The sequence below is a fragment of the Bombus pyrosoma genome, linkage group LG6 (genome assembly GCF_014825855.1).
Source record: "Bombus pyrosoma isolate SC7728 linkage group LG6, ASM1482585v1, whole genome shotgun sequence".
Classification (NCBI taxonomy): domain Eukaryota; kingdom Metazoa; phylum Arthropoda; class Insecta; order Hymenoptera; family Apidae; genus Bombus; species Bombus pyrosoma.
This window is the reverse complement of record NC_057775.1, coordinates 4,379,134-4,393,281: the sequence shown is the minus strand read 5'-3', so window position 1 is coordinate 4,393,281 and position 14,148 is coordinate 4,379,134. Positions and strand designations below refer to the sequence as shown.

Below are 14,148 nucleotides of genomic sequence, written 5' to 3'. Positions count from 1 at the left end.
AATTGATCGGTAGAGGAAGATGGACGAGGACGAGACGCGGCGGGTGCAGGAGCGGCGGCGAGAACGAGCGGATCGCAGAAGCGTAGAAGCGTAGAAACGTAGAAACGTAGAAGCGAGCACGGGTCACGGTAGCGGATTTTCGGCGTGGAAGGTCATCGTATTGCCGGCTCTTCCTTTGAGCGTGGCGCACGTTAATCAGTCGAGTCGGAGACGAGCCTCGGAGGATTAATTAAGCCGTAATTACTGGACAGCCTCTCTAGTCGCTAATGGGCAACCTGATATCCGTGAAAGGCCGCGTAACGCCGCGTGAATAGGCCCCCGAACTGCTGACCGTCAGTCTCTCCGATGATTATCGAGTCTGACTCGATGCACCGGTGTACATTCTATCCGCAGACTCTCGATTCGATGGGTTCGCCCGCCTCCGCGAACCTCCCCCGAACGACTCTCTGAGCAACGCAACGCGGCCAAACGTATCAGCCAAATAACGGACGAACACCGGTGCTAAACACCGTCGTCGACCGTTCAACGTTCCACGTTTCCGATCGAATTTTCCGGCTACGCTCGTTCGATCGTTATTGGAACACGCGGTGGTGCGTCGGGTCGCGGTAATAGTTGCCTTCTTTTTCCACACCGGTCTTTTTCGCGTCCCCTTTCGGTGTCGACGTCGACTCGCGTGCTCGAGAAAACGTACAGGTGAACAGGTAGATGACAAACAACCGTATCCGCTTACCGTTTTCTACGCGAGGGACTCGCCTCGACGAACGAACCGTGCTCGGTTAAAAGATTCATGGACCAGAAAAACAGCGGAGTTCGGGTACAGGTACGGGTTGTAGTCTGTCTTCGGGTTCGCGCCGTGACTCCCGTTTGGGGAGCGAACATGGACAAAGGGTAACGCGCGGCCCTGTTATCGCCGCCGTTGCTAATTACCGCGTCGAGTGGCTTTTAACTCCGCGCCTTTCAACCGTCCACCGAACTCTTTCTCGGTCGTCCGACCGAATTCAACTTTCGCTTTCCCGTTCTTCCGTTTTCCGTCTTTTCCACCTCGTCCCTCTACCTCACATTTCGCGTACAAGCAGAAATAGAAATATTCCGCAGCGAAGTCGAAAAAGCGTGTAAAACGGGGAAAAGAAGAATATATATCTACATATATATATCATCTATATATATATATATATATATATATAGATGGTCGATTGTCCGTAAACGAATCGCACCGCGGTATACACACGATATCGCGCGGTACACTCAAATTTTAGGTTCGAGCGAGTTTCTAAAGCGCGTAACCAGGGAATGGGTTTTTAATCAGGGTATTCCGGACAATAGGTCCCCCAGGGGACTCCCGCCACCCTCGTAGTACCTTTCTTTGCCGTTGCTGCGCGTAGGTGCTTTCGATCACCCTTCCTCCGGGATACGTTTTCATTCTCGAGCGCATCGTATGTCATTAGTGTCGGGTATTTCCTTTCCGCGCAATTAATTCGTCGTAGCGGCGCTTTATAACGCGCGCCTTCCAAGCGTCTTCTATTTCGCGATATCCGACGTTGCTTCGCTGTTGCACGACGACGACGACGACGACGACGACCTCGTTCCACCGGCCACCGTTTCCTATACATCCTTGTAGACTCTCCGTTCGACAAATCCTCCACGACGTCGAATTACGCATTTCGAATTCTTATTCCGTTTGCAGCCGCGGTCCGCCTCGTTCGAATTCCCATCGCGTTGCGCTGGCTAGAAAGCACGGATTGAAAATGGATACGAATCACGGGGCGTTAATACGGTCGTCATAGAGACGAATTCACGACAACGATGTCGTCGGTGGAGAGAGTAAAAACGCCAACAATCGGTATCGGCCATATGTCAGGCGGGTAACGCGGTTGACGCGCGTGTGCACGCGCGATCGAGGGGAAAACGGTGCTCGTTTCCTTTTGTATAGTTCGATGCCATTGCCGGATGGAACGCGTCCTCCCTGCTAGTCGGCTTCTTTCAAAAGAATCGAGTTTCGACCGTCGCTATCGGTCTGTTGGAAAAAACGTACGTACGATCGATTAGCTAAATCGGCATTTGCCAATTTGCCAGGTCTACTCGCGAAGACGAAGAGCGCTGCTTCTCTCTCAGCTCGAATGCTATTTCTTTCGCGAAAATACGCGTCGAGATTAGATAAAAGCGCGTAACGGGTGCGAGGCACGGAGCGCGATCAAAGCCGTGCCGTACCGCGTAATCCGCAACGCGTTTCGCCTGGCTGTTGCTCGGATCGGGAAAGAAGGAAGAGTACGGCGATGAAACCGGCGAAAAGAGGAAATCGGAAGGAATAAGGGAGAAGTAGGCGAGCCGGTCGGGCAGACGGCATCTGCGACTGACACGGTCGTCGATCGATACGCGAAAGCGGGTTTTCCGTGAAATTTTGCGACTCGGTGAGCTCGCACGATCCGAAAATCGAGCAGGCTGTCAATAAAGCTGTTTACACACGAGAAAATTTCACGGGAGATTAATGAAACGACAGAAAAGTTTGGCGAGCCTTTAAACGGTCAGTCGATGTTTGACACGAGACCATTAGCGTGCCACCTGCGTTACGTTCAGCGTATCGCTTCTCTTTCTTCCGACGGGATTACGAAACTCGCCGCCCGACTTTGAATCGTTAACGATCCCACGGACGTTGTTCGTCTCGGGCTTGGTTCGACGGTTACGGGTAAAATAGAATAGGCTGCAGCCTGCTTAATGGATGATCGTCGCCGACCGATTTCAGACATTCTCTGCGACTCTCTGTGAATTGCGAACGATCCAACGGTCTACGAATTTTGTCGTCTTTTCGACTGGACGTTGCACGCCGTCCGTTCGAAGGATCGTCGGATCGCGTCCACTTTCAATTTTCATCGTGTCGCGAGACTTCTCTTTCTCCCTCGTCAATCCACTTCGTTATCGGTTACGGGCTGGGCAACGAGTTTACTCGACGATCGACCGAGCGACGAATAACGTGTGCGAGCGAGAGTGATCGACAAAAGAGAGATCGACCATAAATAATTAAAGGACAGTTGGCGATTTGAATTTTCGCGTGAGACCGGCTACGAAGAAGGTCGACCCTCGAAAAACCATTAATTTATCGTAAACTCGAACGTCCGGAAGACATCGGTGCCAGGGGGCCGTTCCCGGGGTAGTCCCTCTCTCAATCTTGACCCCGGATAATCGTGGGACAGGTGATCCCGAACCAGCCAACTGACCAGCGTGTCCGGTCGAGTTGCAAAGCGATGCTTCGCTCTTTCCCCTATGCAAATGCTTCACTCCCTTTCCGGAGGGGTTTCTCCCTTCGGGGGAATCGTTTGATATATCGCTCGATCTCCGATAGAAACGATCGGCCGATTTTCCACGATAATTTCCGCGCTTTTCCAAAGACTCTCACCATCCTGGCTCTACCTCGGCTTCCGATATCCTTCGTTCGATCGTCTCACCGTGCGGCCGGTGCGAGCGAGACGACGCGTTTCCAAAAGTACGTCAGTACACGCTTACGCTCGTAATCGGAATTTCCGACTTCGCAAGATCCCCGAAATGTTCGTCTTCCGGCGTTCCTTCCGTCGGACTTTAACCCGCCTTTTACGTTGCTTCGCGTATTACGCGTAATCGCGATCGCGCTGTGAGAAAACGTACCCTCTCGGTCTGTGTCACCCTTTGCGAGGTGTTTCCCTCCTCCTTCTCCGACAACGACGACAACGACGACAACGACGACGACGACGATAAAGCGAAGAGGCAATAAAGGAGGAAGCGTTATTAGAGCCCTGTCCTTTGGTCGAGGAAGAAGCAGTTCGCGAGCAACCCGAGTCGACTCGCCTCGCCTCGCCTCGCCTCGCCTCGCCTCGACTCGACTCGACTCGACTCGACTCGACTCGACTCCGCGCGACTCGACTCGACTCGACCGCCAAGGGGTTGAATCGTTGAACCTCTGGAGACGAATCTCCTAGCGGGACGATTCTATTCTTTCTCCGGTTTTCTCTGGCAGTTGCACACCCTCGACCACCCTCCTCTCGGCATTCTTCGTTTCTCCCGGACGAATTGCTCTGCCGCTCGTTGTGCCGAGTTCCTTGGCTGGTTGGTTCGTTCGCGTCGGCTCATAAATAAATTAATTAAGCGGCAGTCGACTAACAGATAATGTTAAAATAATACGCCGACGGGACAATGAAGATCGCCTTCGGGCGCTCTTTGGACGGAAACGGGAGCGCGTATATACCTTGTAGCGGTTCTTAAACTCGCTCCTGCCGGAGTTAATTTCGCGGCATTAACAGTCGAAAGAGTGCGAACAAAAGGGCTCGGGGAGGGTAGGGAAGACAGATAAGGGAAGGAAGGAGGCAACGCAGGAAATATGAACACACTCATAATGCAGCCGGCTCGAGCGGCGCGACCGCGACCATAACCACCGCTCCGAGCGAACAGGGATTCTCCCCTTTGTCGCGTTCTCGCCTTCCCATTCCCGTTACCTCGTAATCGTACCCGAGCCCTCGCTCCCGTGTTTTTTAATCCGATTTTCAAACTGCCGCTAGTTCGCCCCCGCCGCGACCGAGACCCGTAGCTCGGCCAGCGGCAACGACGGCCAATCGCTAGTTTCGCGAGCTGCTTGCTCCTCGACCGTTCCTACCATCACCTTGTTCGTCGTTTACCGCGAAACACGAAACTGTCGACGAAACGACGAAAATCAGGCGGTCGCGCCGTTACCTTGGAATCCCCAAAAACGTACACCGAGACACGGAAGTAGATTCTCTTCGTTAAGCGACTACCTCCGTCGTCCGTTATCTACGATTATCAACGAAACGAATGTTTCGAGCGGCGTTTCGTGCGGCGTTCGGTTCGCAACTTTCGAAGAAGGTCGGCGTTCGCGAGAATTTGCTGGCGAGATTCGGGTAGCAGGGAGGCCGCGGTGGTCGGTCGGCGTCGCGTTCAACGCAACGATTTCGATAAATCATGCGGAGAGCGGCGGCGTTAACGTTGGCTGGCACTTTAAAAGCATCGCGCGTGTCAGGTTGAAACGCGGAGAAGGCCGCGCGCGCGTTCCGACTGTTTTAAGGACAGCGACGTGAGGAGGGGAGACGAGCCGACAGGGGGCAACAGAAGGAACAACGGAGAGAGGAGACTGGTGGTTTTAACGGTGGAGAGAAGCAGGGACGACGGGAAAAGGGGCGAAGAAACGAAACGAGGGGGCTCGGTACGTTTTCGACGTACAAAAAGTAATTATGGGATGGTTTCCGGTAATCATATCTAGAGCGCATTGAACGAGCGCATTGTTCGGCCACCCCTTCACCGATATGCACTTGTACGCGGCGCCAACCCCCACCCCCTCCCGCTCCTCCTCTGCCCCCTATTCCCAGTACCCAGCCATCCAACCCCGTTCCCCGTTCCCGTCCCCCGTTCCCGTTCACGTTCTCGTTCCCCGTTCTCTGTTCTCTGTTCGCGCGACTCTCGTTCCCCGTTACTCGCTGTTCGCTCCTGCGTCTCTCACCCCCGCCCCGCAGCACGATTCCGTGCGACCACAGATTTACCACCCTCGAATCCTTCTCGCGATATACGCGATACAGATTCGCCGACGCGCGAATCGCGACCATTAGCCTAACTCGTAAGCACACCTGGTCGTCTGTATCAGTGCGCTCCGTTCGGATTTTTCCTTCGAATCTCTTTGCTCGGCGACTGTCGTGGAAATGTACGCGCTTAATCGAACGGTTTGCGCGATAGGTATCAGAGAACGCTCGCGTTCCTCGCGGAAGAAGCATAGTTGCCGACCTATCTGCGCGATTTTTCCCGTTCTCTTCGGTTTCCTCTCGATTCGCAGGTGGAAAGAAGCGGCAAATTCGAAGACGTGGTAAAATTTAGATGCAACGAAATAAATTCGCCGGGCCCGAAGAACGACGAGGACGAACCTCCTTGAAACAGCGCCTGCAGAATGCGACGTCGTTGACCTACGACAAAGGCGAGTTTCATTGGTTCGATGGGCCCGACCGAAGGTGCATCGCTAAATCGATCCGAGAATATCGTAGATAGGCAAGTACGTAAGGTATTGGACGAAACCGGCGTACGAACTTTCGTTCGAAAAGGGTTGAAAGAAGAGGAGTCATGACCGACGTGCGTTAGGCCAGAAGCAACGTTGCGCGAAAGGAAGAAGGCGGAAGGGCAGGCAGGGAGGAGCAGAGGGCAAAAAGCGGAAGAACGGCAAGAGCGGAAACACGAGGAGACAGAGACGCGAAAACGCAAAGGTGCAGGTCCGCGACCCGACTGACCCTGCGTCGAAGGCCCGGTCGTCTTCGAGGCTGTCGGTCTACCCTACTCTGCCGTCACCCTTACCCTCACCTCTAGCCTCGGGGGTGGATTGAAGCGGGCCGGCCCATTTTTCGCGCCCCACTTGACTCCTCGTCCCCATTGGTCGCCGCCCTCTTGTCCCGTGACCTCTCATCCCTCGCTGTCGTCCTCGTCGTCGTCGTCGCCGTCGTCGCCGTCGTCATCGTCGTCGTTGTCGTCGTCGTCTTCGTCGTCGTCGTTTGCCGGCTCGTACCGCGCTTTCTATCCAACATGCTCGTCCGTAAAACAAGTATCCAAGGAAACCGAAGGAAATTGGCGAGAGACGACCAACGGCTCGGTTATCGTCTCGGCGTTACGCGACGCTCGATGGCTCCGTTTGTCCTAGGACGTTGGCGCGTTTCCCCACTTACCGACCAGCCAACCAACCGATCGTCTTCCGTCCGATCTTTCACTTGGTTTTTCAACCTCGAGCGACTCGCCCCGTCGAAATCGTCCGGGGATGAAATTCGACGTTAGAAGGTTTCGCGACGACCTAGAACATTCGACTTTTACCAAAGTCCGAGTTGACAGGGATCGCGAGACGAGACGAGAGGGACGTCGCGCGAATCGATCGAGATCGTCCAACAGATAGGTAAAGAGATCGAGAGTCGATTTCGGTTAGAACGGATTCGTCGCATCGATCGGGATCGCGAGGGCGAGAGGGAGAAGACGCTCGATTTGCAGCGATGCGTACGAAGAGATCGGCGTGCAGATTCGACCGGTGGTGTACCGGCTGACGGAGAAAAGAGTCGCGGGACCGCGCGATGACCGGCGAACAGCGCGGTTAGAGGGAAGAAGGAGAACCAGAGGTTGGCCGGACGAGGGAGAAAGCGAGAACGAGGTCGCGAGAAGAGAGCGAGAGAGCGAGAGAGAGGGAGAGAGAGCGAGCTGGTCGGTGAAAGGGAAGAAGAAGGAAGGAAGGCGCTCGCGCGCGCGGTATGTTCGAGCCTCGAGGAAGCAGCGACGAGAGAGAGGTGGAGAGGAAGAAGAGGAGGTTGCGTAGCCTCTTCGGCGGCGAGCGTACGCGGAAGGACGCGCCGGCAGGGTGAAGAGGGAAGGAGAGCGGTCGGAGGGCGCGAGGGTAGGGCAAGTCCGCAGCCAATGAGAGGCGCATCGGGGCGCGCCCGGGACTCGACCCCACCTTCGGTAGTCATGGCAACCGGCGAAACCCGCGAGAAACCCGCGAGAGAGTTCGCGCTGGTGGGGGGCAGGTCGGTGTCAGGGGTCGTCTTAGTCGGCAGTCGGTCTCTGGTCGGCCCCAAGAATAGTCGTATCGAGGCGGTAGTCGAGTATCACCTCTCTTCTCCTCCTCCTGCTTGTGCCGGCACGAGCGCACTCGTCGACCTACAGGCATACGCGCAGCTTATCGACTGGGTTGCGCGCGCGCGAGCGCGTTCCTTCTCCTCTTTCTCTCTTTACCTCCTTCTCGTTCTATCCTCCTCTTCTCTCTCTCCCCATCGCACCACTTTACACGCCAGCACGCTCGTTCTCCGTTCCTCTCTACCGCGGTGGCTCTCTCGCGGTTCCGCGTTACCTCGTGGCTGCCCTCCGTCGCAACCGCCACCGCCACCTCCACCTTAGCCTCCTCCTTTTTCGCCTCATCCTCCCACCCTGGTTCGCGCGGTTCGCGATCTTCGTCCTACCGCGGTGCTCGATACCGCGATCCTTTGGCCTCTCTGCCTCCGTTCTCTCCGCGTGTTTCCTCCACCTCTCCGGGCATCCAGCACCCACCCTGTGGCGTGCGTGGAGCACACACCCTCTCCGCCCTGTGACTCGGTGGCTCGTGCCACCGCGCATCCACCCAGCGTCGATATACCACGATACCGCGGATACAACGACGCGAGGATACGCGGCTGATCTACCGCGTGCGCGCGATCGCGATCTCGATCTCGATCCCTGATCCCCGATCCTCGTCTCCACGACTCGACCCTGCGCCGTTGAGACGCGCGACCCGCTCACCCGGAACGAGTCGGTGCTCGGTGGTGTCCAAGTTGCGTGTTTTTCTCTCTTCTTCCGGAATACCGTTGCTGCCGCGATCGTCGCCAGAAACAGTGACAAGTGCGAGCGCGTCCGCAGGATCGCCACGAGATTTCGCCGATCGCCGGGCTGTGGATCGCGACCTGGTGACGCGAGATCCTGCGAAATCGAATCGCGGTCGATCGGACCAACGCGACGGTAGTGATCGTTCGATCGGCGCGCATCGCACGGTTCGTCGCCGTGCCGTTCCGTCGCCGCGTCGGAACCAACGACGATCGCGCCGCAGTCGCGACGGTGAACCAGCGAGGATGTCACGCTCGGGATTCAGATTCCCGACCTTCTCGAGCAAACTCTGACCAGTGCGCGTGTGTGAGTGAGCAAAAGTGCGTTGTCGTGAGTTGTTTGTTGGACCGTGATACGTGGTCGAGGTGGTGCCCGCGCATTCGTCAAACTCTCGTTCGAGGAAAATCGGCGGAGGAAAGCAGAGCGGAAGAAGGGACGTAACGAGAAGGCAGCGAAGGCGGAGAATAAGAAGAAGAGGAAGAAGAAGAAGAAGAGGAAGAAGAAGAGTAAGAAACAGCAGCAGCATCAGCATCAACAGCAGCATTAGCAGCAGCAGCAGCAGCAGCAACAGCAGCAGCGAGGAGAGCGAGTAGGAAACGGCGGCGACGAGGGGTGGTCGGCGGTGGTCGCGGCCAAGAAGAGGAAACCGGCAGGGTGGTTCGAGGCGGGACAGGAGGCGCTGACGCCCTGGCGACTGCCGGGGTGGTTTACCCGGCCGCGACAGCGACGTTGTTCCCTGGCCGGGTGTCAGCTGGACACCACCACCCCGAGTTCACCACCACGTTGGAGGTGGGGTTCCCGGCGCGCGGCACCACCGCCTCTATGGCGTTGGTAGCCGCGCCGCCCTCGTGGCCCTCGCGGGACCCCGGGGCCAGCTTGGCCGCGACCGGTGCANCCGCGTCCGCCGCGGGCCCAGGCCCGATACAAATCGCTCCGCCGCCCCCGATGCCCCCGACTCACCTGACGCCCTCCGCCACGCCGGAGGACATTACCTGCCTCGTGCCCGCCGGAGCGGTTCTCACGCCCAGGGACCCCCTGCCGCCCAGCACCACCCCCGGAAGCCAAGCCAACAGCTCGCAATCCGGCAGCTCGCAAACCGACAAATCGCCCAACATCGAGTGCGTCGTCTGCGGGGACAAGAGCAGCGGCAAACACTACGGCCAGTTCACCTGCGAAGGTAAGTCGTCGCGCCACGCCCGCCACCGTCTTTCGTCCTTCGCCTTTCGTTCGGCTTTTTCCATCGCGTCCGTGCGGGTGGTTGGTTCGCGTCGTGGAGCGCGGCCCGCAGCCCGTTCCGTGTCCCGAGCCACCGACCACGAAAAAACAAAGACTCGCCATTAATAACTCGGTAGGGTGTTCCCTGGACACTGGACACGCTTACGCGCATGTTACGAGCCTAATAACGATGTAATAGGGCTGAGGAAACGCGGCAGGAGGAACCGACCTCGGCTCGCAAGGGAGTACGAGAAGGAGACAGAGAGGGGAGGGGGGAGAGAGAGAAGAAGCAACGAGAGCTTGCGACGGTAGAGAAGAAGCGGAGGCATAGGCGGAAGGTTCGTTTCGTTCTTTCTCGGTATTTCGAGGATCGTTTGCGGCATGGTTCCCGAACGACAGCGTTTCGCGCTCTTCGATTACGACGTTCGTCGCGCTATCCGTTTATTCGGACGACCGTCGGATTTCGACCGCGTCGGTGTTTCGTTCGCAGAAAGGTCCGCCGAAGAGAAATATCGACCGAACCGATGGACGAGGGTTAATCGTAATGTATGGCACTGTCTCGGAAATCAGAAGTTACGCTTCCTCCCCACGGGCTTAGCTCCGACCGACCATCTCGTCTCGTCTCGTCGGATCGCGTCGCATTTTCCTCGTTCGCCCCTCTATTCCTGTCTATTACTACCTATCGGGGTAATTTTTACTCGTGCGAGTGATTCAACGCGTTCCTACGAGTCGAAAATTCGCGAGGATGGACGTCTCTGTTCCCTGAACGCACTCGGGGAACAAGTGCGTGGCACCTGGTTGCGAGGTACGAGGGCTCGGGATGATTAGGGTGCCAGCGTAGGTACCCCTTTTACCAGTTACCGAAACTATCACGCCTCGTTGGGTTTTAGGATCGACGGATCGCGCCCAAGTTCACGGAACCTGAGAAAGGCCTGCGTTTAAATACATGTAAACGTGGACGCGGAAACGAACGAACCGAGGATAAATCTACGAGATCGCGTCGATCCGACTACCAAACTCTCGTTAAAATTCGCGTCCCTCGATTCATTCGTCCCTCACGCTCCTACGGATACAAGTTTGCGCTTTCGTATTCTAGGAAGGCGAGCAATGCCACGTCGCGCCGCGTCTCGTTCGCTCGCCGCCAACGAAACATCGTGTAGCTGTTCGAGTTTAACGTATTTACATCGTAAACCGAGGAAAAAATTAGTCACGACGACGCGTTTACGAGTCTCTTTACGGTGACGCGGTGCCCGTCTCTCGGAAAATATCGTTCCGAGAATGACCGAGAACCAGTTTGGAAATAATCTTTCCGCGAGATCGTTTCCTCGTATCGAACCAGCCCCATCGACCCCGATCGTCCAACGATCGATACGACGGATCGACGCAAAGAGACAACGACCGAAGCCGATCGCTAGCAACGCCGAAGGTCGCGTGTTTCGCGTGCGACGAGTACGAAAAGCGCAGTCACGCGACGTCGCTCCGCGTAAAGCCGGTGGCACGGCGGCTTCTTGCCTTCTTCGTCGACGTCGAGCCATTGCGAGCGATCGGATCGTTGGAAAGTTATCGGCGACAGGTGTAAAGCGTCAACGTTATAGACGTTTGTCCGATCTTCGGCACGACTATCGAACATCGTATTGGCCACCGATTGCGAGGTTAAAGAGTCGAACGAGCTCTCGCCTTCCGGGATATCGTAATGCCGTGCACGTTGACGTTAACAGGGGCGCGCGCGCGCGCGACGATCCCTCGGCGATCGCGCCCAGACGAGATGGAAGCAGGGCGCGCACACGTCGACCGTCGAATCGGGCTCGGAGACTGGTTCGTTAATTGGCTCGGCATGCGCGATCGGCGTTGGTCGCTCGGTTGCCGCGAAAGGAGGGCCCGATGACGCGTTTAACGTTTAAAACGCTACTAAAAATAATGCTCTAATGGGGATTAGCTGTCGCGCATCTGGTAGCTATCCCCTTTCTCCTGCCCTTTGGCTGTCCGCGCTCGTTAATTTCCAACAATTTGTGCCGGCTCGAGCTGCGCGAAGATTCGACGCGTGGAAACGTAGGATTCGAGCGGGTTAAGAGTCCGTCTGTTAATTGAACGGTCGAGTTACAGCGGCGAGTCCTCTCCCTGCCTGGTGTTCCAATTACAGTCGCGCTAACGATATTTACCATTGTTAGGCCGAGGCACTCGGTCGGTGCCGGCCGCTGTTAGCGGGGGCGCGATAACGCGCTTAATCCGGCGATAATTTCTATTCGCGGTAATCTTAATTACCCACTACCACCCTCTGATTTTCCCCGTGGCGTCGATTTCGCGGCCAACCTTTCGCGATTTCCTTGCCGTTTCGCGATGCTTCGCCCCCTGCGTCCTCCTTCGTTCCCGAACTGTCGCAAAGTCGATCGGACCGAACGCTGCCAGCTAAATCGCTCTCGATTCGCCCGCAAAGGTCCTTCCTCGTCGCGATCGCGAACAAGCCGCGGCCTTGCCGTGGGCCTCTCAAACTCGTAACTCGCATCCGGTACTGCGGTAACGGGCCAACCGCACGCTGTTTAATTACGGTGTCCGCCGATCGTTTCGCTCGATCGCAACTCGCACGGAACGATCCTGCCCGGGACTTGGACGGTCGCAAGGTCGCGCTCGATTCGCGCTCGATTCGCGCTTGATTCGCGCGGACGCTGCCGAGTGTACCTGCACCGTTACGAGCGGCAATCGTAAATCGCGCAGCAATCGTAATATCAACGAGCACCGTTAGCGATCCGCCGCTGCTTTCACTTTACATGCTTCTAGCTTTCGTAAAACTTTGGTAGAACGGGATTGCCTTCGAACCTTACGCAGCGTAGCGCGACGTGTTTCGACGTTCAATCGCGAGTGTTCCGTTAGAGCGACGAACGTTCGAAGCTCGTTTTTCTCAAGTTTTCGTCGACTGTTCGTCTCCTCTCGATTCCATTCCGCCGATTAACCAGATATCGACGCGTCGAGGGACGATCGCGCGACGATTTAACGGCCACGCGATTGGCCCCGACCATCGACTACCGCGCTGTTTATTGAGATTCATAGAAACATCGATGGACCGAGATACGCCACGACGCAATGCCTTCCGCATTAGACGTTCATTGGCGTAATCGCGGTGATTGTCGGCGATCGCTTTATTACGACGAATTGATTTTGATGTCAACCGATGTCAAACGGTCGCGAATTATCGTCAATTTGTCGCGTCTGTCTCTGAACGCGATCGATCGAAACGATCGAAAGATCGACGGCGGATCGTCGTCTCTCCTCCACCATTCGCCGCTCCTACGGCTTCGAAAACGATCGTCCTGCTGCACGCTCACTCGCCCAACTCCGCCAGAACGTTTCTCCTTTGTTCGGATACGCGTAAATCGATGGACCGTGGTGTTCCGTGGCGATTTCGACAACGGACGATGTTCGAACGGTTCGCACGATTCGCTGCCTCGGACGAATCCGTCCTGTGGATTTCCCGAGATTAAGTTGGAGCAACGGACATTAATCTGCCGATTACAGCGGCTCGGGAACCTCCCATTCGCGGTACCGCGTCTCGAACAAGGTTCTTCGTCTTTCGTTATTGCGCAATAGTCGTTCGCGGTTCGACCTCTAAGGCTACCTCTGCGATCGTCGCACCCTTTCCGCTCTTTCTTCCACGATCTACGACACTCGCGTTCCACCCTTGTCCGTCGCGTCCGTTACATCTCGGATTTCGCTAACCGACCAACGCCCGTTAAACTTGCCTATGTATCAGTGCTCCGCCAGAGATCAAGAATCCGATATACCCGGCTTAAAAACTTACCCCTCCTAAAATCGACCACGATCCATGCACGTTCCAGTTTCATTCGACTCGACGAATCGTGACCTGTCGTCGACCGAGGATTCGAGACGGGCCGATCGGTCGCGCGAACGCAAGCGAAGCACGTGATATCGGACAAAGTTGGATCGGTCGGTCGATCGGTCGGGCAAAAGATGACAAACGATTCTCGTCGAGCGATCGAGAACGACGCGAAGCGATCGCGCCGATTCGAAACGCATCGGAAAGGCGCGTTTCCATCCGTAGCGAACGACAATTACGATAGAATAGTCTAACGTCCCCTGTACCCTAGAAACGCCACTTTCATCCCGGTCAACGTCGAACGTTACCTCGAACAAAAATGAAGAGGATACGCGTTTTACGCGCTGAAAATCGGAGCAAATGGACAACGACGCGAGATTTCCTATATGGAGATACACTAGTTAAGCGATAGGTAACGCGAGATATGTAACGGTAGTGACAATAGCGATCCACAAAAACCGATGAATTCGACGAGTCCGGCGAAAGAGGCAGGGAAGCGTGGTCGAAAACGGGCAAATCAATTCGTCTGTGTCGTCGTGGTAATCGCAGAGATAATGAGAAGCGAACGACTCGAACGCGGTTCAATCTTTGTGCCTTGCGATATAAATTTGGTAGCGCACGCTCAACAACGTTCTAAACGTCCTTGGTTTTTTGACTTCCCGTCGATGACGGCGCTAATCGCCGCGTCACTCCAGACCGTGAAACACAAACGCCGTAATATAACGCATGCTTTTCACGCGTCACGATGATAACGTTGA

General features: G+C 56.0%; 1 protein-coding gene across 1 annotated transcript in view; it reads left to right on the top strand.

Annotated features, from left to right (window-relative positions):
- Positions 1-7,539: 7,539 nt before the first annotated feature.
- The window catches only part of LOC122568039 (nuclear receptor subfamily 2 group F member 1-A), a gene marked incomplete in the record, with an annotated part of 57,830 nt that continues 51,221 nt past the window's right edge, over positions 7,540-14,148 (top strand). The window contains 2 exon segments of the mRNA XM_043727343.1: positions 7,540-9,240; positions 9,246-9,523. Of these exon segments, the coding sequence (XP_043583278.1) occupies positions 9,169-9,240; positions 9,246-9,523 (350 nt within the window).